Genomic DNA, 27,500 nt, shown 5'->3' with positions numbered 1-27,500 from the left:
GACCCTCCGGTCAGCAGCCCAACTCTACCCACTGGACTACCGCGACCCACATATATTTGTATATGAAAATATATAGAGATACATGTATATATATATATATATATATATATATATATATATATATATATATACATATGTATATATATACATGTGAACACGGCATTTGTCTGAGAATGATTGATTGTTTGTGTCTCTGGTTGTGATTGGCCTTGGTTCGTTTTGCCCACTCTCTCCCCTTTTCTCTTTCTCCCTCCCTATCCAGGTTCCGGCTCGACCCGCACCAACGGCAGTGGTGGCTCTTCCTCCTCCTCGAGGATGGCGCCCTCTTCGTCGGGGCAGCCCCCGTCCTCTCCGTCCCTCTCCCCACCGCTCTCGCCCTCGTCCCCCTCCCTATCACCCCCTCCGCCCCCATTGCTCTCCTCGGAGGCGGGCGGGCGCAAGGGGAGTGGGGGAAGCAAGCTCTCGGCCCTCGGACGTTTCTTCAAGCCGTGGAAGTGGAGGCGGAGGCGGAAGAGCGAGCGGTTTGAGGCCGCCTCGAGATGTGAGTGACTCTTGTCCCTTTGCTATGCGTGTACTACCTCTTTTTAACGTCAGAGATGGAAAGAGACTGGCCTGAGAGACAAAAGCGTACGTGTTTAAACCTCAATTAATCTCCTCTCTCCTCTCAACTCTGTGTCTAGGGTGTAAACACTGTTTTTGGGTAAATAACGATTGAAATTAATGAGAAATGCTCCGAAAATAGGTATTTTCTTGTTAAAATGTGGTTTATTCTATGGCAATTAGGTATACTATATATCCAGTGAATAATGTGTTATATGTCCTTATTTTGAGTATAAATTGATGAAATTTAAGTTGAATGGTTTGATATTAATGAAAAAAGACCGAATCGCAACAGAGAGGCCAAAGAGAGTGAAACTAGTGTACTGAAACATAAATTCATCTGTTCACTCTATCTTGAATTGTTATTGAATTAATTTAAACATTTTTAAAAGAAATTTCGAAAAATTATTTGTCGATAGGTACCTTACGTTAGCCTTGCGAAAATGGGTGAAATGTTGCAAATTTAGAAGTGAATTGATGAAAAATTTTAGATTTTCATAAAAAAATGGGTGAAATTCAAGTTTTATTGTTTCGAAATTCAATGAAATGTGAAGGGTTTACTCATATTCATGGAAAAGTGTCATTGAAATTGTTCCAATTGCCCCAAATTTGGTTTAAAAAATTAATATAAATATGTTTTTATTACGGGAATTTCAGAAAATTTAAGGGTGAAAAACTGGCAATTTTCCTCCACTATCACTTTTCCCTATAAAATAATTCACGTTTGGGTTTGAATCAAAAATAAATGTTCTGGTATTCCATAGCTTTCTTAAAAAAATCTGAAATTTCTGAAATATTCTCAATTTTTAATGAAAATTTCATTGTATTTCTTGAAAAAAATGGAGGATTATAGTTGTAGACTCATGTATTGATGTAACACTCAAGTAAAATACTTTTTGTGTCCGGTGAAAAGCTGAAACATTTATAAATATATGTTCTACATACAAAATCACTGAAACGCTAAGTCTTAGGGTCCTCTCTCTCCCCTTAAATGCCTCCCATGGGTGTAAACTTTGTGTTTGGGTAGATAACGATTGAAGTTAATGAGAAATTGCCATAAAAATAGGTTTTTTACATGTTAAAATGTACTCTACTCAACAATTAATGAAATATTCATTAAATTATGTGAGTTATGCCCTCGTTATGAATGAAAATGATTGAAAAAATTGATTAAATTTCAAGATTTTCTTTAAAAATATGATTTTTCTCTCAAAATATAATGGTTACCTGCTCTCTAGCTCATTGAATCATTAGAACATTAGGAAATTTCGGAAAATTATATGTAAAAAGTTACAGATTTCCTAAAAAAATATCAATTTCCAGTGAGTTAATTAATGTAAGTATTTAAATTAAAATGAAATGTCCCAGTAATCCATGGTTTTCTTCCAAAAATCTGAAATTTATGTTTGAAATCTTACAATTTTTCATGGAAATCTTTGAATTTTGCTGAATTTTAAGGGAAATTTGTTGAATAATGACTGGTGTGTTAATTGTTTTTAGGATATGGAAGTAATTGGGTTTGATTTTCACTGATGGATCATGCATTAATCTTTTGAAATATTGTAAATTTGAAAGGATAAGTGCAATTTTTTGAAATATATTAGAGAAATGGCCATGAAAATAGGTTTGTGTCATTTTGAAATGTGGTTTACTCATCAATCAATGAAATATCCAATGAATAACGTTTGTTTGGTCCTTATTTTGAATTAAAATTGATAAAATTCAACGATTTCCTTAAAAGAAAATGATTTTTCTATGAAAATATGATGGTCATCTATTCGACCTCTCTCTGAATTATTAGAATATTAATTTTAAAATGTGTGTGAAAGGAAATTTCACGAAAATCATGTGTTAAAAAGTTACCAATTTCCTAATAAAAATGACAATTTTTTTGTGAATTAATTAATATAAATATTTTAATTAAAATGTCTTGGTTATCTATAGTTTTCTTCCAAAGATTTGAAATTTAAGTTTGAAATCTTGTTTGAAAGTCATGAAAATATTTGAATTTTGCTTGATTTGATATATTATATATATATTAGTTATTATCCACATTAGGATATTAATATATGTATATATATATATATATATATATATTTATATATATATATATATATATATATATATATATATATATATATATATATATTTATATATGTATATATTTATATATGTATATATTTATATATATATATTTATATTTATATATACACACATTTATACATATATACATATATATATATATATATATATATATATATATATATATATATATATATATATATATATGTATATATATGTATATATATGTATATATATGTGTGTATATATATATATATATATATATATATATATATATATATATATATATATATATACACACACATTCAAACACGAAATCCCGCCAAACGGCGAATAAATACTCATATATACAGAAACAGATATAAGGAAAACGGATAGGAACACATATAAAGGACGAACACAATAGAGGTGGGGAAGGCGGAATCGAACGGATCACAAGAGTAAAAATATTTCCTTGACCGGGACTCGAACACCGGATCTTTCCACTTGCCGGGCGGATGCTCTTAACCACTTGAGCTATCGAGGAAACGTAATTTACCCTGAGATCTGTGGGTCTAATATGTCGCCAAGCGCCCCGATTCTTACTCTTGTGATCCGTTCGATTCCGCCTTCACCACCTCTATTGTGTTCGTCCTTTATGTGTGTTCCTATCCCTTTTCCTTATTTCTGTTTCTGTATATATGAGTATATATATATATATATACACATACATACACACATTTATACATATATATCCTCATATGGATCCCATACTATGGAGGAGTATTCTAGGAAAGGGCTAACCAGTACCTTATATGCTTTTTCTTTTGTGGTTACGCTACCATAAATGCCTTACATGTCAAATTATCTACTTGGACTCCCCACCCAAGATCCCTAGTTAAATAAATGCCTAAATATTTGTATTGACTGGTACATGGGATTCTTTCTCCAAAGAGGGTGTTAATGTCCCCTTTTCTGCATTCTTTTTATTTGACAAATTTATATGCTTACTTTTACTTATATTAATTCCCATGTTATTATTTGTAACCCAGTCACTGAGGCGATCAATGTCATTTTGTAGTAGTACGTGGTCATTTACATGCTCTGTAAATGTGGAATTTACTAGAATAGTATCCTTATTATTCATCAGAGTAATTGGCAGTGGTCTTCAGATTAAACTGACGATTAAAACACTTAAAATAATGAATTTATATTTATTTCAATATCAATAATTTAATTTTTTCTTTTAGAAATAGATATTAGACTTTATTGAAGTTTTTTTTCAAATTTGTTTATATTTTATATCATTGATATTATTACAATGTTAGTCTGTGGTGTTTAAATCCTTGTACGCAATGTGTATAATTTGGTTTTGTTCTGTTCAATAGCGTTGGAGAGAAAAATATCTGTCCGTGCCAATCGGGAAGAGCTGGTCCAGAAAGGGATTCTGCTTCCAGACAGTCCGACATCTCCACTACCGCAGATAACAGGTATGTGAAGGATGTTTTAACGACGGGACGACAAGTTCCATGTGCTTACAGTCGCTATTTACCACTGAGATCCCCACTGACTCTTCAGTTATCATAATCCATCCTTAAAGGGCATATAGGTGGATGGATAGATTGATAGAGATCTCTATTTGGACAAAATTAAGACCTAATGGTGGTCCCCTCCTCCAATTAACCTATCGTCGTATATGTATTATATTAGGCATTAAACAAATAGTTATTATATATAAGAGACAGTTACTATGTACTACAAATGAGGGGCCGTTATCATGATTAAATGTTTTTTAGCTAAATACTCCCATGTACCCCATGCTGCAAAGGTAGCTTAACTTGCATATCAATCTTTAAGGTCGCCGGTTCAAACCCAACTCTTGGCAAATTTTTTATCAGGTTTTTAATGTTTAATTTGTTAAGCATTAAACTTATATTTATTATATATAAGGGACAGTTACTATATACGACATATGAAGGGCCATTATTATGATTAAATGTTTTTTAGCTAAATATTCCCGTGTACCCCATGCTGCAAAGGTAGCGTAACTTACATATTATTTAAGGTCGCCGGTTCAAACCCAACCCTTGGCAAATTTTTTATCAGGTTTTTAATGTTTAATTCATTAGGCATTAAGCTTATATTTATTATATATAAGGAACAGTTACTTTTTCTACATATGAGGGGCTGTTATTATGATGAAATGTTTTTTACCCAAATATTCCCGCGTACCCAATGCTGCAATGGTAGCTTAGCATGCATATCCTTCATTAAGGTCGCCGGTTCAACCTTAACCGTTGGCAAATTTTTTATCAGGTTTTTAATGTTTAATTTTTGCTAATATGATTTGCAAAGTTTAAATATTATTGTTTTTAGCATTTTTTTTAAATTTATGACTGTGAAATTATAAGTTTTGGCATAATATACATTTATATATTCACATATAAACACATGCAAATCCATTTAATGGTTGTAAAAGCATTTCTCATTGCATTCTTACACAATATCATGAAAATCTGACTGGTGTAGAATAGTCTCCATTTCCAAATCAGTCCAATTAACCTAAGATTCCTTGTCCATCAGGAGGGCCGTCAAATTTGTGACCCCTAGATGTTTTTTTTATTTCATTCGTCTGCTGTTAGCAATGGCAGCCTTTCCTTACACCAAATTTCCATCCGTTTTTACCATCACCCAACAATTTTCAATGGTCTCAATGGCCACAGACACTCAGTCCGTCGGATGGGACGTGAAATTTTGTGATCCTTAGGCATGTTTTTATGATTATAGTGGGCTTTTAATGGCGCAGGGTTTCCTTAGGTGCATTCTTTCTGCATTTCACGTAAATTACAACTTAAAAAGGATCCAGGCCTGGCAGTAGTGGCACAATTGGCTTCAGACGGAAAACAAATGGCTGAAAATTCAAGTTTTTGAAGGAATAAATTTGTGTTTGAACGAGTTAGCCTCAATCTACCGGTGTCTTCATAACATAGTGATGGTATCTTCACACGTGAGGCAAAAGCAAAACCCCACTCCCTTTGTTTAATCTTGGAATTGGTTCAAAATATCATTCCTGGGATTTTACCTGGGAGACATTTCACACACACTGCGAAAGACCCAACTATGTAAATTACAACTGCTGGAAGGGTTCATCTACATCTACATCAATACCCTGCGAGCCACCAAAAAGGTGTGTGGCAGGGGGTGAAGCACCAGGAGGAAAGGGTAAGGGATGAGGGGGTTACGGTTTTTCAAATGGATTGGGAAAGGTGAGGGGAAGATGTCAAAAAATATATAAATATACCAGTATAACCATGCGTAGTCCCTACCTTGTAGGTTAATACTTATTGTATCGAGCTGACACCTGGGGGATTTCGATTACAAGTATTCTGGTCATCCAAACAAACCTAACTAATTTTACGAATTCCCCGCCCACTTTCATTCCTACCTCAAGTTCTTCCCATGCCTCTTTGATCATTTCCTCTGCATACAGGTTGAACAGCATCGGTGATAATGGGCAACCCATGCCTTACACCTCTTCCTAACACTGCCCATCCCGACTTCCCGTTTCCCACCCGCACCTGATAGCAGTCTTAGAGACATGTGCAAGTTGCGGATTAGCCTCCTTTCCCTATTCCAATCCATTCCTATTCTCTGCAATATACTCATTAGTTTTTCCCAATTCACCCCATCAAACGCTTTTTCAAAATCTATGTAACAGGCAAATACCTCTTACTTATTCTGTACGTGTAGCTTACTTATTCTATGAGTCTGCTATCCATAGTACTTATTTTGTCCAGCAGACTAGTGGGGGATTTGGATTACAAGCATTCTGGTCTATTATTGTTCTTAGAATTAATGGCAATTTAAACCTGTCAGTCTTGCAGTCAATCACTCTCTAATCTTATATTCGTGATCCCTCCGCCCTATGTAATAAGTTGGGGTTTGTATTATGTTCTTGATGTCATCGGAAAAGGACCCATCTTCTAAGTGTATTTAATAAGTTTAATCTATATTGTAATTGCCACTGTGTAAGGGAATCCCAGCCTAAATTTTCTAGCTAAGTAGTAACACTACTGCGTTGGTCATAGCAATGTTTGAGGCAAATCTAACTCCCCCCTCTGCTGAACTCTATCTCATTCCAAAATCAAATTTATCTCTTGAGGATCCCATATATACTGGCAGCATACGATATTCTAGGTGGGGCCTGACTAGGGCAAGAAAACATCGTTCTTTCTCTTTTTCGTCCCATTTACCCAGCACTCTTTGTACAAATCCCAATTTTTTATCAGCACCACCACATATTTATCCTGCTATGTGCTTTCCCCAGGACAAATCGTGAGTAATTGTTACTCCCGAGTATTTAAAAGGAATATACCCTCGCGATTTCTGTTTCTTTCACTTTGTAACAAATTGGGAGGGTATTACTCCTTTCCCAAAAATGTATTACTACACATTTCTTCAAATTTAATTCCAATTGCCATGTATCGCACCAAGTCTGGATTGCATTTAGGTCGTTAGCTAACGTGACTCAATCTTCGTGACTTCGAATGTCCCCATAAATCACCACATCGTCAGCAAAAAGACGGAGCCTGCTATTGACCACGGTACTGGGGTCGTTTAATAGTAGACTTCGCTATCGTAGGCAGCATTCGCGGGTGTATGGACAGCTCTCCTTATATTATGCTCTGAAGTTAAAACATCCATTATTTTCAAATGGATTAAGCGTTTCATTGAAGATGGCCGAGACAAGATGCCAAGACGGATTAAGATGCAAGGCCTTTATAAAGACCTTCCTATTCCCATCACCTGCGTTTGACGTTGATACAACATTGATTGTGACAGTGCAATGGTCCCTTGTCCTTCTTCTTATCTAATCGTCATTATAATAATAATAAACTGTGGTCCGAATGATGTCAACTGATGAATAGATGAACTGAATTTATAGTAAATTATCAACAGGACAAACACACTACTATGTATAATTTTATTACCATGGATGACACGATATGATTGGATGGATGGACATGGATGGATCCTTGATGACACACACACACACACACACACACACACACCAATGAATGACACCATGACGCAATGCACACCATTCAGAGCACATATTATTCAGAGAGCACATTGATGTGTTCGCCGTTGTTTCTGGCTAAATAAATAAACTCAAATCACCTTCGATCCTATGATCATTGTACTCCTCCTCCTCAATATTATTATATTCTTAATAGATCTTTGCCCCTTTTTGCAACATTTTCATGTCTATTCCCAATATAAAATGCGATGAAATGTGATGATAATGATGATTGGGGGGACATTGTATATCGTGTCATATCACACTTTGGGGCACACGAGATGATAATAATATGTTTGTTGGAGAAGAGACAGACAATATATAATAATAAAGCAAATAAAAAACGAATAGATATAGAAAACTGCGTCTACTGATAATTAAATAAGAAGAACCTTAATAAGAACTGAACTGCCTTTTTAAATAAGAGGAGGAGGACTTCTAAAGGGGAGGGTGCTTTGTCATTATTTAACAGTGGAAATTAATGTAAGAAGAAGAAGAAGATGGAATTTATAATACTAATAATAAGAAGAAGGCATAGATAGCCATTACTACGAATTGACAGAGAGAGTACTTTGAAGAAGGTATAGACAACAAAATCATTGATATGGGTATAGAAGACTGAATTCTTAAACAGAATAAAGTTTGTAATGGCGACTCAGTTTGCGTATCTATAGAACATGGTAGTTTATTGTCAGTTTCTCTTTTTATATGAAGTTATATACTCCCTGTCTGTTTAAATTTAATAATCCATTTGTTTATGGTATAAACAGCCAGCAGTTTATTTTTCAATAGCATTTAAATGTTTGTTGTAGTCCTCCTATGATGTAGCTTTTATCTTTCTTGGAATTGGAACTAATATAGATCTCACAAAGTGTTCCATTGCCTAAAGCCTCCCTCTCTCATATACATGTTACGAATCTGTCCATGTAGAGCATTCCTTCCAACATTTCCCTTTTAACATTTAGAAGTAGTTCTCCTAATGGAATGTTCTCTACCCCATCCACGGCCTTATATTTTTGATATCATCTCCCTTAATGCCCTTTCTATCTCATCGTCTAAGAATATGCCTGGACCACTATAAGCCATCTTCATCTAATCGATCATTATTCTCTCCTTATCGATTTATGTGTCTGACCTTGTTGGCATACGTTCTTTTTACCATACAGTTCATCTTCTAATTATTCCGTCCATTTCCCTCTCTTTAAGGATATTAAGAAAATACTTGTAAAAACTTTGATATGGATTTTCTAGAAAGAAAAAGGCTAAGCTGAACATTGTAATAGGAGGGCAAAAATTATAGAGCAGGTAGAACAGTTTAAACGTATCTCTGGAAGTGTTTTGGACCAACACGGTCAAAGTAGTAGGGACGTAAGGAGAAGAATTGCTCAATTAGGCAAAGAGGCTTTCACACAAGGAGGAGGGAGTTAAGATGAGAGGGACGTTGAGCAAGGATATTAAAAAAAGACTCATTTGAAAAATTTGATAAGGAGCTTTAATTATGTGTGGCTATGGAAACGTGGTCATTGAAGCAGGAGGAAAGACGTAGATTGGAGGCTATTGTAGATATGTGGGTGTGGAGAAGAATGGAGAAGGTGAAATGGACCGAAAGAAGGAAAACAAACGAGGAAGTACTTGGTATGGTGAGGGGCGGACAGATTGGTTTGTTGGTAGATATTACTAAGGAGGCAGGAAAAGTGGATGAAGGGGGTATTGACCGGCAGTAGTGGGATGTTGAAGACTGTAATAGAGGAGAGAATGTTAGGCAAAGGAAGAAAGGGCAGGAACAGGAGGGGATGTTGGACGGGGTGAAGGAAGTACTTAGAGATCTTCCCTTCTTAGTTCCCGATAGAGATTTCACTTTACTGCACAGCGCACCGATTTCACCCTTCCTCTGCATGCCCATGCTGGTTTCCGGAAATTACCGTCGCGTAGTTTAGTTGGTTGACAACTGTTTCATATTTATGACTACCCTTGGCTTCTTCGACTAAGATTCTTCCTAATTGTTCTGCGTTGACTTAACGAAAAGCCAATCTATTACTAAGATAGCTCTATCTAGTCTGTCGTTCTGTCTAAATCTCTACTAGTCCTTGTATAATCCGTCGACAGATAGTGGAATGATTACCGTGTACGTTTGTTGTTTATCCCCGGAAACCAGCATGGATTCGTCAGATAGACGTCGCGGAAGCCTAAGGATTAATACCTACGGAAATGAAAAGAGAAGTTTCAGGCGTGATATGGTGGAATATCTTGATTAATTAAAAATAGCAATTTTCCACAAAAATAAAATTTAATGCGACCGGTTTCAATGTGACTACATCATCATCAGGTGATAGTTAAACCTCAGAGTCCGCCCCCCACACTCACATAGTCACCAATGCTGCCTTCCACCTTCCCCCCCCGTCTTCCCCTCTTTTCCTCCACCCTCCCCTTACTTGCCTTTAATCATATATATATACTGGACTCTGAGGTTTAACTATCACCTGATGATGATGTAGTTACATTGAAACCGGTCGCATTAAATTTTATTTTTGTGGAAAATTGCTATTTTTAATTAACCTACGGAAATATTGATATTGCTGCATATTTCTAGTGTTCTATTTCACATGTCCTGTTACTTCGTAGGGTGTAAAGTGTGTTTTGCAAAGACCAATCGGGTTTAATCTCATTCATTTCAATAAACTAGATGTCTTAGCTTAAAATAAGGTCTTTAATCTACGAGGTCTGTCCAAAAAATACGCAAACTGGTAGTCAATACTTGGACTATAGCCCACTGGTTAGGCACTAGTTGCCACTGAGACCCAATGAAGAGCTGTCTGTGTGCTTTGTCGGATGATTGAGCTGTGCGTAATAGTATGTGCCAGCTATGTCATAGTTTCTGTTGTCCTTTCTTGTTTTTACTGTTGGTCTGAAAATGGAAATTGACGAAATAACGGAGTAACAAATCTACATATTAATTTTTTTGGTTGAAGTACGGTGATTAAAGTTATGAATAAATTACTGAGAAATGTACTGACAGCTGTGTATACGGTGATAATGCTATCTGAAGAAGAAAACATCCTTTTTTTTCGAAGTGGATTAGGAGTTATATTGAAGATGTCCGAGACAAGACGGATTAAGATGCAAGGCCTTTATGAAGACCTTCCTATTCCCATCACTTACTGTGTTTGACGTTGACACAACATTGATCGTGTGTGCAATGGTCCCTTGTCCTTCTTCTTATCTAATCGTCATTATAATAATAACTGTGATTTCTGAATGATATCAGCTGATGAATGGTGTAGAACTGAATTTATAGTAAATTATCAACAGTGCACACTGCTATGTAGTATTTTATTACCATGAATGACCATAGAAATTCCATAAAACAGCAGAAATTCCATAAAATTAGAAAGCACAGACAAAAGCATGGTGGGATATGTAAGTATAGGTATTATAAACTAACAAATCTGTTTTTAATTGTACAAAATTAAATTAGCCAATGTGCTGAATTTATAGTAAATTATCAACAGTGCACACACACAGACTAATACTATTTAATTACCATTGAATGAGACGATATGATTGGATGGATGGACATGGATGGATCCTTGATGAGACACACACACACACACACCAATGAATGACACCATGACACAATGCACACCAATTCGGAGCACATTATTCAGAGAGCACATTGATATATGTTCGCCATTGGTTCTGGCTAAATTAATAAATTCAAATCACCGCATTGATCCTATGATCATCACAATCCTCCTCCTTATTATTATCAATATTCTCAATAGATCTTCGCCCCTTTTTTGCGACAATTTCATAATATATTCCCGATATAAAATGCGATTAAATGAGATGATAATGATGATTGGGGGGGACATTGTATATCGTGTCATATCACACTTTGAGGCAGACACGAGATGATAATAATATGTTTGTTGGAGAAGAGACAGACAATAAATAATAATAATAAAGCAAAGAAAAAATGACGATATATGGAAAACTACTACTCCTGATAATTAAATAAGAAGAACCTTAATAAGAACTGAACTGCCTTTAAATAAGAGGAGGAGGACTTCCCAAAGGGGAGGGTAATTTATTATTATTAAACAGTGGAAATGAATATAAGAAGAGGAAGATGGAATATATAATAATAATAAGAAGAAGGCATAGATAGACATTACTACGAATTGACAGAGACAGTACTTTGAAGAAGGTATAGACAACAAAATCATTGATATGTGTGTAGAAGGCTAAATTTTTAAGCAAAATAAAGTTTTTAAGGCATCAGTTTGCAAATTTTTTGGACAGGGTAGTATTAGTGATTGTAATGAGTTCAATGTTGAAGTTTTTGGAGGAAATGGGGATGTGTAGGAGGGGTGGATCATTGAGTGGTGGGCCGCGTGTTTGTGAGAAAATGGTGGGTGGAATCATTAGGAATTATGTGGTCTGTATAAGTGGATTTCCTGTTAATATCAAACTCGTTTCTTTTTTCCCCTTATGTTAATTGGTAAATTGAGGAATTTGATTGTACCGTCGACGTATTTTTCCATGGAGGAGGAAATTTGTGGATGGAGTGTGTTTAGATAATTGAGGAAGGAGTTTTAACTTGCGGTTTGTTTATGTCCAAAGGCATAGTACGTCGTCTAGGTAACGTCAGTGTAACGGAACCAATAGCACATGCTTTTTTACGTGCTGATTGTCAGCATTGTTAAGTCTTTCTTTTACTGAATTGAGGAAGAGTTCGATTAGGAAGGCCTAATCAAGGCTTCAGATATGGGCACGTAAGTAAATAAATTCTTAATGTCAAATGAGACTACTCTCGCTTTTTTCCGGAACATTGAATCCTTTCAATTTTTCGTCAAGCTCTATTGAGTTTTGATTTCCATATTTAGGTTTCAAACCAGTGAAATCTCGGAGCTATGAGTTTAATTTACGTAACAGAAGGTGTGAAGGGGCGGGCACAGCTGAGACTATAGGTCGAATAGGCACGGCTTGTGTGTGTGTAGTTTGGGGAGTCCGTACAACCTGACGGAGGTGTTCATTTGGATTATACGACATATTTCCGTAGCATTGAATATTTCCCTAGATTTTCCAAGATTATTCGGGTCTCCCACCGGGTCCACGTTCGTAGGGTTGCCGACGTTTCGATGGCCGAGTCGTCCATCGTCTTCAGGGCATGTCGGTGCTCAGGTATTTGGCCGCCTTATATAGTTTGGTCGGGAGGTCAGGTCACGTCTGATTGGTCGGATGCTTTCCGCATCTTGTTTTGCTTGATGTTCCTCAAAATGGGTTTCCACGCGTTACTGAGGGAGTATCCGCTGTCTCGGTTAATGGATTTGTTTTCGAGCCGGATCGCTATTGCTTCCTTAGTCAATCTTTCCCAGAATTTTTCTTCTCGGCAAAGGACCCTTGTCTCCTCCCACCGAATGCTATGGTCGGAAATGATGCTGTGCTCTGCAATGGCTGACTTCATGACTGTCTCCTGTGATCGCCAACTTCTTCATGGAAGATTTCGAAGAAAAGGCCCTAATATCAGCCCCTCTCAAACCTAAATGTTTCTTCCGGTACGTGGATGACACATTTATCATCTGGCCGCATGGATCGGAGACCCTCAAGCAGTTCCTGGAGCACATGAATAGCCTGCACCCAAATATACAGTTCACTATGGAGGTAGAGGTCAACAATAGCCTTCCATTTCTCGATATACTCATCCACCGGAAAGCAGACGGGTCATTGGGACATAGCGTCTACCGCAAACCGACGCACACAGACCTTTACCTCAACGGAAGAAGTCACCATCACCCCTCCCAGAGAATGGCGGTTCTATCAACGCTTATACACCGAGCAAGAGCAATATCTGACACAGAAAGTCTTCACAAGGAGCTGCTGCACCTTAAGAAGACTTTCAGGCAAAATGGCTACAGCGAGAGAGAAATCGCCTTGGCGCTAAAAAGGACCGTCAAGCCGCGGGCCTCCACACCGAAGGAAGCCGAACCAAAACCACTGGCAAGGGCGGGTCTACCCTTTGTCTCCACGGTCTCGGGGAAGGTCACGAGAATACTGAAGAGGTACAACATCGACACCTACTTCCGTCCCTGTAACAAACTCAGGGACGAATTAGTAAGGGCAAAGGACCCCTGTGGCCTCATGACCCCGGGAGTATACCGAATACCCTGCGAGTGCGGCCAAGTCTACGTGGGAGAGACCGGAAGGACCATTGCTACAAGGTTAAAAGAACACCGGAGACACCTCAGACTGTGCCAACCTGAGAAGTCAGCCATTGCAGAGCACAGCATCATTTCCGACCATAGCATTCGGTGGGAGGAGACAAGGGTCCTTTGCCGAGAAGAAAAATTCTGGGAAAGATTGACTAAGGAAGCAATAGCGATCCGGCTCGAAAACAAATCCATTAACCGAGACAGCGGATACTCCCTCAGTAACGCGTGGAAACCCATTTTGAGGAACATCAAGCAAAACAAGAGGCGGAAAGCGTCCGACCAATCAGACGTGACCTGACCTCCCGACCAAACTATATAAGGCGGCCAAATACCCGAGCACCGACATGCCCTGAAGACGATGGACGACTCGGCCATCGAAACGTCGGCAACCCTACGAACGTGGACCCGGTGGGAGACCCGAATAATCTTGGAAAACATTATTCGCCGGGAAAGTACCAGATCATTCTATTTCCCTAGACTTGGACACTGTCCACTTCACTTCACTTGAAAACTCGCGGTTGGGTCTTTTGATAGTGGAGTTATATGTTTGTTGTTGAAGAACTCAAGGAACCTTCCCACAAACACTCGTCTATCCTACTCTACGACACTACTACTTCCCTCGTCAGCGTTCTGGATGATGAGGTCCTTTTTATTATGAATAATAAATACTATAATTTCATCCATTTCAATAAAATAGCTGTCTTTGGTTAAAATTAGGTCATAAATCTATCTAAAGTGGGGCATGAAATGCTCTATGTCTTTCTCGATTAGATGTGTACGTAATTTATATAATATTGAAATCTTACATGAATAATTTTCCCCTGGAGTAAATATCTTCTTGTTATTGCCAGATAATTCACAATTAAATCTGGTTTTGTAAGTGTTTACGCCAAATATTGCATTGAAATACGTCTTCATTAAAAGGAATTGCGGTGAAACAATTGGATTCCGGATATAAACAAATATATTCGGTTTTCTTTTGTTTGCTTAGCGACGGGATGTTTATTTCTCTATTGAACGAGAGGGAAGAACAAAAAGGCGAAAGGTAATATATTTTATGTTTATTCGAAAATGTTCTTTTGATGACTATCATACAGTTTTTCTCAGACATCGTCGTAGAGATATAATCCTTTTGGAGATTACTGTTCATTTAATATGACTTTGTGAGTAATAATTAGCTTGGGTGAGTGGTTTTCGTGGTATTAAAATCGTGTTGGAATGTTATTTCAGTTATTTTTTTATCTGTCCAATTCGTTTTAAGCTTGTAGATCTGTGTTTTACTTGTTTCTCGTGTAAATCGAATGTATGTAGAAGGTATTTCTGCCTCTTCGGCTGTATTCTAATGCATGTACTTGAAAAAAAAGCTCTTGTAATTACGGCGATAGCATTGATGATTGTTCGTTTTTTTAGGACAGTTAAATCTTTTGGTTTTAATCGGTGTTTAAAGAGGGTACGTACACCATTTCCTCTTGTTTTTAATTGTAATGTATAACTTCATTTGATCACAGAAGTGTACCTTTTTTATGATTGCCCGACAACACCTAGAGGTGGTAACGTCAGGCAGTTTGAAGTCATCCGGTAATCATGTTCAAATAAACTTATCGCCCTGGTTCTTGTCTGAAAATTTTACTGCCATGGAAAACATGATGTAATAGCCTTCCTTATTTTGAATTGTCCCGAGTTGAAGTAGTTATTTTCACACCAGGGACAGTCTTCATTTCGCCCGCGTACTTGGCAATTTTTAAACTAATTGCCCACGTATACTTGTGTCTATTGTGTTGAAGTGGAAATGTAAGATTTAAATGTCATAAATTATGTGAGAATTATCAATTTTAGCTGGTTTTAAAATTGCTAATCGCCAATTTGCGTACCGAAATTTCCGACAGCTTTCATAAAAGTGAATTTATACGCTAATGTTATTCTTTAGAAAGGTTATCGTTTAGCGTAGACGTCGTATTAGTAATATTGTTCATTAAGATGAAATATAAGGATAATTTTGTACTTATGTAAACATAAATCATACCGTGAGTCTTCTTAAATGGTTGTATTTCCTACGCAGTCGTCTGTTGTGAGGTTTAATGTACGCCTAACTTGAGAAAAACATTTTGGGGCATATGTTTTTGTCTGGAACGTAGTCTAGGATATTAATTGGATAGCATACATTGATTAAATTAGTGAAACGTCTTTGTCTCTGGTTGCTTTTTTGTAATTTGATTTAATGGGATTTGTTCCCCAGGGGTGTTCTTGAAGCTATTGATTGACCCCCTACGACGTGCATGAGCTGCCTTCTGCGACTTATTCAGGCTTTAAACTCGCATAGGAGTTAAATTTGTGGTTCTAGTTCGGTTATTACACGTTTATATCCGCCAAATGTGCATAAATAAGGCTTAAATGTGAATTTATTGCGAAAAATTGACGTCGATCTGTAGATCTGCCGGGTTTATCCAACGGATGACACCTTACGGATATAATAGTAGCCTTGGCGAACAAAAGAAAGTCGCAATGGCGTCAGCGGTTGTCGGCTTTGAAATGGGTGTTTGTTTTCGTGTTTGATTGCGAGAGTTTTGTGAATTCTCTTAATGGGAACGTCGGTGTTTATCTGTGAACGTGATTGTACCGTGACATAAGCTATGATCCTTCCCACTAAAGGTATTTTAGGCGTGATCTTATCTCTTGAACAGCGCGATAATGGTTGAGGTTACGTCGGAAGACATTCGTAGCGTTAGTATTAATTCAATGAAGATTCTTCGTGTTAGGAATACTGTATTATGTGTGTCTTCCGTCGTGTTGGATTTAATCCATAGCATACAAGGAGTAATTCACTCTTATTGTCTTGTTAATATCGTTTTAGGAGACTTCTTCAACGAAGTGGTGAAGTGATATCATTGTTGGGTAATACAGATAGAAGTGTTGGATAATTTTAGACGCTATCTCATCGTGTTTGCGTGGTTTTCTTGTGGTGATGTATTTGAAATAATTAGAATAAGCTGTTTGCACGTAAATATCGGTGCGATATGTATTCGTCTAGGGTAATTTCGACTTTAAAAACATCGCTTTTTTGCAGATTTTATACAGTAGTCGGATCTTGTGCTAATCAGTGTTTGTACTTCGATAGGAGGTCTTTTCTATGATTTTACGAAGTATAGGATGTGGGTCAGTGAGTTAAATATGTACGGAAAAGCGAGAATTTGAACTGATAAGAAGAGTTAGTTGATATTTTTTTTCTGGTGCCAAAGAATGATTTGCTCAAATATTTTCTTAGGATGCGGTGTTAGTGAACAGAATAGCGGTCTTATTGATGAATGGGTGATATTTATTTAAAGCAATCTCGGGATTTTTATCGCGTGTTTGTCATAGACTGATTAAGTAGTCTTCCATTGATGAACGAGCGTATAAACGTATACACGGATGGTTCGTTGAAAGAGTTAGGATCACTGAAGTCTTCTAATGGACACTGCTCACTTAATTATCAACGTTCAAGCCTGATATAACGACTGGAAAGTTGATTATTCCCCGAGTGACAACAAATTGTGCTTCGCCGAGGAAATAAAACATGTTAAATTGATTTCAACGGTCAAGAATGGGATTCACAATGGGATGTTCCTGTCTGTCTAAAGGTAATGTTTGATTTATTAAAGCTTCTATGTTAATATGTGTGTGTTCTAAGTGATATTCGACGTTTGTATTCGTTTGTGGACAGTTCTGGAGTAATGAATGGGTCATCGATTTTAGCAGACAAGTGTAGATAGTTTCAATAGTTCACCGATAGGTGTCTTACGTCTAATTGACGATCGCGGCGCGATTTTTTTGTTATTATTTTCGTGTACTTAGAATGTTTAATTTGTTTCTCCTCAGTATTAGTTCGAGTCTGTGCTAATTAATGTATTATTTAAGTGTTTAATCAATTGGCGGAAGATTCCTCAACGGTGAAAACAAGCCTAAAGCTTAAACTTGCGGTGGTATTAATTAAACTGCTTCCTGGAGATATTGTGCCGAAAGATTTTATAATGAGTTTCCTTCGGTTAGAACATTAATTTTTGCCTCTTTGCTTTAAAAACTAAGATAGATTAACATAAGGTAATGAATGATAGTTGACGTAATCGTTTACTAGGAAGTAGTCGAATGTTTAGCGTAATTTAGTTGAGCACATTAAGGTCGGGGACTATTAAAATGATTGTAAAAGTTCGAAGAAAGCAAGATATTACTCGGAAGGTACAAAAGAACAGAGAGTGTCACGGAAATGCTTGATGTATTGAAATAGGAGAGTTTTACAAAATAGAAGAAAAAGGATTCGTTTCGGCGCGTTGTATAGAATTGTCAAAAAATGATGAAGCAAGGGAAGATTTATGGAAAGATAAATAAAAACCAAACTTAGTAAGGGAAAATAACGACCATAGTTTTAAAATAAAAATAAGAACCCAAAAAAACAGATTAGAATAAACACTTTTTATAAACAGAACTATTGTTTGAACGGAACCAGCTGCCTGTAGGTTTGTTTGAGCTATTTCCGTCAAATTTTAGGAGTTTTAAGAATAAGTTTAAAGCAGCCTGTACTGGGTGATACTAAACTTCATTGATCAGTGATTAATATACGATTGTACTTATTTAAATATTTTCCTGTACATCACGCGGACGGCAGTAGAAGTTGTATATTCAACAATAGGAATGATGTATTAACGGAACGTGGTTTTGTACAGTATTAGAAGTTGAAGAAAGCGTGATTATGGACGGAGTGCGGTGTTGAACGGTGCGTGGTAGGTATGGTGCGACCTAAGCCCTTGTGTGGTGTTTAAAGATTAGTTTGGTAATCTTTAAGTTCCATTGTACGTCTATAAGAGCCTTTTTGCCTCATATCTGTTTTATTGTGTATGTATGTATGGGCATTGTAGGAGTGACCATTGACCAGACCATTTGCCACCAGGACTATTGCCGATTTGCAACGATGTAAAATTTCGAAATAAATAAAAGTTTTCAACAAAGTTTTCGGTCAATTAGTTCAGTTTTAAAATTTCATCATCTACGAATACGTTTTTATTAAATAGAACATGATAAATTAGCTGAAATCAGTAATATTGGTCTATGCTGGGCTCTGAATTAACTTCTCATTTTCGTAATATCGAACGAAAATCTTGTTTGAACATTCAAATAGATCGCATTGTGTTTAAATGTCGTGGGATGTTTGGTTTTTCAGTTGGATTTGCGTATAGAGTTTAGATAATACAAGGTGCAATGCTTAAATCCGGACGAATTTAAATTTGAATTTCCCGCCCTATCGTAGTTCCACATGAGATCGCAATTGGCGTTCTTTGTAAGCTGTATAAGGCATCTAGTAAACATATATATGTAGTAAATCAATAAAAAATTATAAAAATAATTGAAAATGAAATGATAATGAAATAAATTTTATAAAAGTACTAAAAATAGTTGAAATAATTAGATACCGCAAACAGTTTGAACAATTATATGGAAGACTGCAAATAAATCACGTACTCTCTAGCTTGGATATGCTATACAGCATTCATCCTTGCTAGTCTCAAGCACTCACACTCAATCAGGGCTTACGAGATGTTCCCCTCTGCGCCAGTAGCCTGTCAGTCACACGTAATATAATGATAATAAATTAAAATTAATCACACACTCTCTAGCTTGGATGTACTATGCAGCATTGATCCTTTCTAGTTCCACGCACTCACTCTCAATCAGGGCTTACGAGAGGTTTCCCTCTGCGCCAGTGGCCCGCCAATCACTCACTTGCTTGGGTATGCCAAGACGCCTTAACCCTTGCAAAACTCACTCACTCACTCACAGGTCTACCGTGGAATCTCTTCCAATGTTAATACTGTGACTTGCACTTTGTGGAAAGGTAAGGGGCACTCCCCTTATCTTTCCACAAAGTCATAATAACCTTCAAAATGGCAGAGAGATGTACATGCTTAAAGGTACGCGAAGTACAAGCAAAAAGAGCCGTTATTATTATCTATAATAAGTGTTATCGTGCTTGGTGTTATAGTATTTCAAAATAATAGTTCAATTCTTCTTCTGTGGCACCACCCGACAGATAGAACTGAATCATACTCTGATATTATGTGGCTTACGTAAGTATAAATTCTTCAGAGATCAGCTTGACGGGAAAGGTTTTGCCTAGCGAGGCGAGGAAGTCTCATTCGAAGGAAAACTCGTACTTGTCCTGATTGAAGCCTCACTCCCTGTATATTTTATCATTGCTGCAATGAAATGTCGTAAATTCATGTTTGGGGACTTTGATTTCAAATTAATCTGTTAAAAAGTCGGCCTTTTATCTAAATAGAAGTACCTATTAAACTTACTTGATACTTTTTAAACAGACGTCGTGTATGTACAAGTACGCAGAGTACAATCGATAAGAGCCGCTATTATTATTATCAATACGTAAGTGTTATTGGTATTTGGCATTATATTATTTCAATTATATTAGTTCTCGATTCTTCTTCTTCTGTAGTACCAGCTAACAGATCAACTGTATTATACGATATTATGGTTGGCTTAATTATTATTATTATAAGGTAATCAACCAGTTAGGGTAGGTTTTTGGATGGACACAGCTATGAAATAAATATTTTGTGACTACGAACAAAACACAACTTCCTACTCTACATCAGGTCCCTCTTCATCTCTGAGTACTTCCTTCCTCCCTTCATCCCCTATCCAAAAGACATCCCTATCCTGTTCCTTCCCTTTCCTCCTTTTCCTAACATTCTCAACGTCCCACTATTGCCGGTCAATACCCCCTTCATCCACTTTTATATCTGCCTCCTTAATAATATCTCCCAACAAACCCCTCTCTTCGCCCACCATACCAAGTACTTCCTCGTTTGTTGTCTTCTCTGTCCATTTCACCTTCTCCATTCTTCTCCACACCCACATATCTACAATAGCCTCCAATCTACGTCTATCCTCCTGCTTCAATGACCACGTTTCCATAGCCACACATAGCTACGCTCAATATCAAAGTTTTTACGAGTCTTTTCTTAATATCCTTACTTAACGTCCCTGTCATCTTAATTCCCTCCTCCTCATCTGGAAGCCTCTTTGCCTAGTTAAATTCTTCTCATTACGTCCCTACTACTTTGACCGTGTTGGTCCTAAACACTACCGAGGTCTGTTGAAACTGTTCTACCTGCTCTAGTTTTTGCCCTCCTATTTTACAAGATGTATTTACAATAGCCTCCAGTCTATGTCTATCCTCCTGCTTCAATGATCATGTTTCCGCAGCGTACATAGCTACACTCCATATGGTTGGCTTATATAAGTATAAATACTTCGGAGATATGTCTAACGGGGAAGGTTTCAACTAACCCTTCCCTCTGCAGAGGAAATCACATTTATAGGGAGGAAAACACGTGCTTGTCTGGATTTAAGCACGGCACCCTTTAAACTTAGGATTAACGGCGGTTGCTGTAAAATTCTTTGGTTGGTTATTCACTGGATTACGATTGTTTTATTTTGTATTGTTTTGTCTGAAAAGTCGTTAACACGATTTGGATAATGTTAAATGAATACATTTATTGAGATTTTCGGATGTAACAAGGAATTTTGAACAGCTTTTAAGTGTCTGGAAGTGTCTAAGTCAGTGTTTTAAACTGAATACTCTTTGTATATTTCAGGAGCATGTTTCAGTTATCTTATTGTGTAATTTTAAGTAAAGTAACTTTAAGTTAAGTCTACCGACTTACTAGGTTTGTGGGTTTTTGCTATTTTTGTGGTTTCTGCAATCTTATAGGAAGGGTTGTGTTCTTTTAAGATGGGCTTTTGAATAATTCCCTCACCTTTTCTCCTCCTCTCTCCTCACGCAAAGAACTACGCAAGGGCGGTGATGGAATGGAAGTGAGCAATGGCAACATGACACTCCTTCCGTGTTCGGTTCCGTCTGCGATGCACCCCCTGCCATCACCCACGATGGCCGGACAGAAGGCTGTGGACTCGGAGGGCGTTGGCGTTGGGGTCGGCGAGTTGGACGCAGGGGGCAATCCCACGCACTCGGGGTCTTCCACTGCAACAACCACAACCAACAGCCGCCTTTCTCGGAGACTACTGTGCTATCCTGTGAGTGCAACTGTTGTTCTTAACCCTCTTTAGTGCGGTGGGGATTCCAGGGGTACTTAGTGAGAAGTGCGAAGAGTAATTTAAGCAAATGTATCACCTTAGGAAAAAAAACATTATGAAGTTATTTGTTTGGATATCCATATGCAGTTTTTTTATTTTGAAATAAAATATTGTAGTTAATAATGATAGTAATACATTTACATCATCTGAAAAACAAATGTAATTATTACAGTATTATAAATTTGAATAATATTTTTTTAGCAATAATATTTCGATTTTTAGACACAAAACTAATATTTTTTTAAAAACATTTTTCAATTAAACTACGATTTTTAAATATAATAAAGAATCAAAAAGACATGTAGAAAATATTATAAATAAATAAAGAAAAACCAGTGAGTTACAAATTTTTTTGTCAGCCTCTGCATAGTTCGATTTTGTTGAAAAGGCTGATCTCATAGAGTCGAATTTGGACTTTTCCCCTTTCCTTGAGACTGCGGCAATGTGCTTACAATCTAAAGACCAAGTTCTAACTCACAGAGAACTGCTGACAATGTAATCCATTACACAGGGCGCAATTGATTAGATACGACGGACGGCAAGAGAAACCAAAATGATTACAAAGCAGTGCTCTCATTTCCATCGTCTCAACAAAGTCTGAATAAGCAGGTATATATCAACACCACCACACCACAACACATTCAAGAGATTACAGATGAACACAGATTAGTAGCCTTTCAGTGGCCTTTCATAGTGAAAAGACTACTCAGAAAAAAAAACGAGCAAACAATTAGGCAGAGCTTCCCGACATGTACAAAACTGAACAAAAAATTATGGTAAGAATTATACTTTTTTAAAAGCATTTAAAATTGCTAATAAAAAATTTAAAAAATAGTTACGTAATTCTATGGAATTCAACCTATCGATAGCACAAAAACCATAAATTATTGAAGAAAAAACCATAAGTTACAACGATTTAAACAAAAGCCTACGCAAGAGCCGATATATCGGCCCGCCGCACTTTTCGCCAGGGATACGAAAGCCAATATATCGGCCCGCCGCACTAAGAGGGTTAATATTATGATCTATGTTGTCAATGCGATGGGTTTATTTATATTACTCATCGCATATTTGTGATTTGTTCAAATTGTATCATATGCTGGTTTTACCGCCCGATTTAAGCTCCTTCTGATTTTACTTACTTAAGATTTTATCACCTCTGGATTTGACGTCCTTTGGGTTTTCACAGCGTCTGATTTTGCCTTCCTCGGATTTCACCTCTGTCGGATTTCACCTCCTCTGAAGTTTACCTCCTTCAGATTTTACCTTCTTTGTAAATGGACCTCTGTCTCATTTACCTCAGTTGGATTTTACTTTCTGTGGATTTAATCTCCCCTCTGATTTGACCTTTGGATTTTACCCCCTTCATATTTCATCTCATTCAAATTTCACCTCCTGATATTACCTCCTGCTGATATTGCCTCTTTTGGATTTCACCTCCTTCGGATTTCACCTCCTTCGGATTTCACCTGCTTCGGATTTCACCTGCTTCGGATTTCACCTGCTTCGGATTTCACCTGCTTCGGATTTCACCTGCTTCGGATTTCACCTCCTTCGGATTTCACCTGCTTCAGATTTCACCTCCTCCTGATTTTACATCCTTTGAATTTTAACGGCTACTAATTGTATCTCGATTTCGATTTTGCCTTCTTCGGAATGGACCTGTCTTATTTACCTTCTTTGGATTTCATCTCCTCCTTATTTTACCTCCGGATTTCACCTCCTATGGATTCTAACTTCTCCTGATTTCATCTCCTTCAGATTTCACCTCCTTCAGATTTCACCTCCTGATTTTACCTCTGTCAGTTTTCACCTCCTTGAGATGTCTCCTCCTTCAGATTTCACCTCCTTAAGATTTCACCTCCTTCGGATTTCACTTCCTTCAGATTTCACCTGCTTCAGATTTCCCTTCCTTCGGATTCTACCTTCTCCTGAATTTACCTCCGTCAGTTTTCACCTCCTTGAGATGTCTCCTCCTTCAGATTTCACCTCCTTCAGATTTCACCTCCTTCAGATTACACCTCCTGATTTCACCTCCTTCAGATGTCACCTCCTTCAGATTCTACCTTCTCCTGAATTTACCTCCTGATATTACCCCCTTCAGATGTCACCTCCTTATGATGTCACTTCCTTCAGATTACACCTCCTGATTTCACCTCCTTCGGATTTCACCTCCTTCGGATTTCACCTCCTTCGGATTTCACCTCCTTCGGATTTCACCTCTCTCGGATTTCACCTCCCTCGGATTTCACCTCCCTCGGATTTCACCTCCTTCGGATTTCACCTCCCTCGGATTTCACCTCCTTCGGATTTCACCTCCTTCGGATTTCACCTCCTTCGGATTTCACTTCCTTCAGATTTCACCTGCTTCAGATTACACCTCCTGATTTCATCTCCTTCAGATGTCACCTCCTTGGGATTCTACCTTCTCCTGAATTTACCTCCTGATATTACCCCATTCAGATGTCACCTTCTTCAGATGTCACCTCAGGATTTCACCTCCTTCTGATTTCACCTCCCTCGGATTTCACCTCCTTCGGATTTCACCTCCTTCGGATTTCACTTCCTTCAGATTTCACCTGCTTCAGATTACACCTCCTGATTTCATCTCCTTCAGATGTCACCTCCTTGGGATTCTACCTTCTCCTGAATTTACCTCCTGATATTACCCCATTCAGATGTCACCTTCTTCAGATGTCACCTCAGGATTTCACCTCCTTCTGATTTCACCTCCCTCGGATTTCACCTCCTTCGGATTTCACCTCCTTCGGATTTCACTTCCTTCAGATTTCACCTGCTTCAGATTACACCTCCTGATTTCATCTCCTTCAGATGTCACCTCCTTGGGATTCTACCTTCTCCTGAATTTACCTCCTGATATTACCCCATTCAGATGTCACCTTCTTCAGATGTCACCTCAGGATTTCACCTCCTTCTGATTTCACCTCCTTCGGATTTCACCTCCTTCGGATTTCACCTCCTTCGGATTTCACCTCCTTCGGATTTCACTTCCTTCAGATTTCACCTGCTTCAGATTACACCTCCTGATTTCATCTCCTTCAGATGTCACCTCCTTGGGATTCTACCTTCTCCTGAATTTACCTCCTGATATTACCCCATTCAGATGTCACCTTCTTCAGATGTCACCTCAGGATTTCACCTCCTTCTGATTTCACCTCCCTCGGATTTCACCCCCTTCGGATTTCACCTCCTTCGGATTTCACCTCCTCCTGATTTCACCTCCTTAAAATTAAAATTTCTTTGTATTTTACCTTCTTCGGCATTCGCCTCATAGTTTTACATCCATCCATTAGCCTCCTGATTTAAAATTCTTTCTGATTTTACCTCCTTTGCATTTTGCCTCCTTTCTTTTGGCATCATTCCATTTATACAACATAGGAGAGTTAACCTTAAAGAGATTTCACTTCTTGTTGATGCCTTTAACTTCTAAACAAATCTGTCCACTTACGTTTTGACAATTGATTCTCGTGGATTCTTTGCGTGGAAACCTTTTTTACAAAACTTAAGTATAATTTGATCGCCGTACCATATTGTATGGCATTTTATATGCCATTGAATTCGGTAGTTGTTCCCATGTTGTGTACCGTTTTTGTAGACGAACCAATGTCTTCCTTCTACGACGCTCAGGTGGAGCTGTGTACGAGTGGTTCCCCGCCTCCCTCACACGTGATTGGCGCCAACGGTTCCTTGGTGCAGCGACCCACTTCACTCCCGGCGCCAATTCGCGCCACACATTCCAGCTCATGTTCTTCCAATACTGGTGAGTTGTAAGAAATTCTTTATTTTCCAAACTAAGGTTTACCATCGAATGAAAAGGTCATTCGAACTATGTACGTTGAGTTTTAATTTGTTTAAAACAATTTCTCATCCTCTGCAATGCAATTTATTTCAGTTCTCATGACTGAAAGCAATTACCGTCGTATCAACAGTACAATGATTTGAGTTTTAATATGTCAGGTGTACGATGGGGGACCCAAAAAATAACAAGAATGTTGTTATAGATTCTTTAGTTCTCAATATATTTACATTAAATTAAGTTCACCTTCAAAGTACAGGGTCGCACCCAAAAGTGGTAGGACTGATTTTCTCTAGCGCGAATGGAGCGGTGGAGGGGGGTCTGCCTGGCAGGGTAAGGTGGAGGGGGCTCTTAGCAACAGACCGAAACCAACCTCAGTCGCCTGCGGGCTGTCGTTGAGTGAGGACACCATTTTTAGTGAAGCAAGTTTTTTGTCCACGTCGAAAAACAAAATGAATCTGAATTTAGAGCAACGTTATTCCGTGAAGTTTTGTGCAAAACTCGGGAAGACGGCAACTGAGACCCTCGATATGATCAAGCAGGCTTATGGGGACACTGCCTTAAGCAGTTCCACAGTATTTTTGAGTGGCAAAGAGGGTAGGGAGCTCGTTGAAGACGACCATCGCTCCGGACGGCAAGAACCGACACGAATGTGGACAGAGTGAGGACAAGCAGGCTTATGGGGACACTGCCTTAAGCCGTTCCACTATATTTGAGTGGCACAAGTTGTTTAAAGAGGGTAGGGAGCTCGTTGAAGACGACCATCGCTCCGGCTTCGTTTTGACTCGATAAAGGCCGTTCAAGAGGCTTCGACGAGGGTCATCAACGGCATCCCCAAAGAAAATTTCATCCCTTGAGCTGTCTCTTCATCAGGGGGAAGAAGAAGAAGTCCGGTGGTGCCAGATCGGGAGAATAGGGCGGGTGCGGCAACGTGGCAACGCCGTATTGGGCCAGGAGCTGTCTGACGACGAGCGCGCCATGGCAGAATTTTCGGCACCATCTTGGCGCACACCTTGCGCATGGCCAAATCCTGTGAAATAATGCGTTGGACGTTGGATGCAGACAGACCCAACTGGTCTGCAATTCCTTCACTGGTTAAGCGTCGGTCTCCGTTCAGCAGTGTCCTCACTCTGTCCACATCCGTATCGGTTCTTGCCGTCGACGGCCGTCCGGAGCGATGGTTGTCTTCAACGAGCTCCCTACCCTCTTTAAACAACTTTAGCCACTCAAATACTGTGGAACGGCTTAAGGCAGTGTCCCCATAAGCCTGCTTGATCATATTGAGGGTCTCAGTTGCCGTCTTCCCGAGTTTCGCACAAAACTACACGGAATAACGTTGCTCTAAATTCAGATTCATTTTGTTTTTCGAAGCGGACAAAAAACTTGCTTCAATAAAAACGGTGTCCTCACTCAACGATAGCCTGCAGGCGACTGAGGTTGGTGTCGGTCTGTTGCTGAGAGCCCCCTCCACCTTACCCTGCCAGGCAGACCCCCCTCCACCGTTCTGTTTGCGCCAAAGAGAAAATCAGTCCTACCACTTTTGATCGCGACCCTGTAGCACACCCTGCGTAACATGGAATGGAAGGCC

The 27,500-nt window shown here is 38.3% G+C and overlaps 1 protein-coding gene across 1 annotated transcript in view; it reads left to right on the top strand.

The window, feature by feature from the left end:
• Positions 1 to 27,500, top strand: part of LOC139693197 (phosphatase and actin regulator 4-B) — a 103,875-nt gene that overhangs the window by 13,916 nt on the left and 62,459 nt on the right. Inside the window, exons 2-5 of the mRNA XM_071591299.1 lie at positions 263 to 541; positions 4,050 to 4,151; positions 21,788 to 22,035; positions 25,744 to 25,876. Coding sequence (XP_071447400.1) covers positions 263 to 541; positions 4,050 to 4,151; positions 21,788 to 22,035; positions 25,744 to 25,876 — 762 coding nt within the window. The remainder of the gene's footprint in view (positions 1 to 262; positions 542 to 4,049; positions 4,152 to 21,787; positions 22,036 to 25,743; positions 25,877 to 27,500) is intronic.

The sequence above is a fragment of the Hetaerina americana genome, unplaced genomic scaffold, assembly GCF_022747635.1.
Source record: "Hetaerina americana unplaced genomic scaffold, ioHetAmer1.1.p SCAF_45, whole genome shotgun sequence".
In the NCBI taxonomy this organism is placed as follows: Eukaryota; Metazoa; Arthropoda; class Insecta; order Odonata; family Calopterygidae; genus Hetaerina; species Hetaerina americana.
Note: the sequence above shows the minus strand (reverse complement) of the source record. Positions and strands in the feature narration are given on the sequence as shown.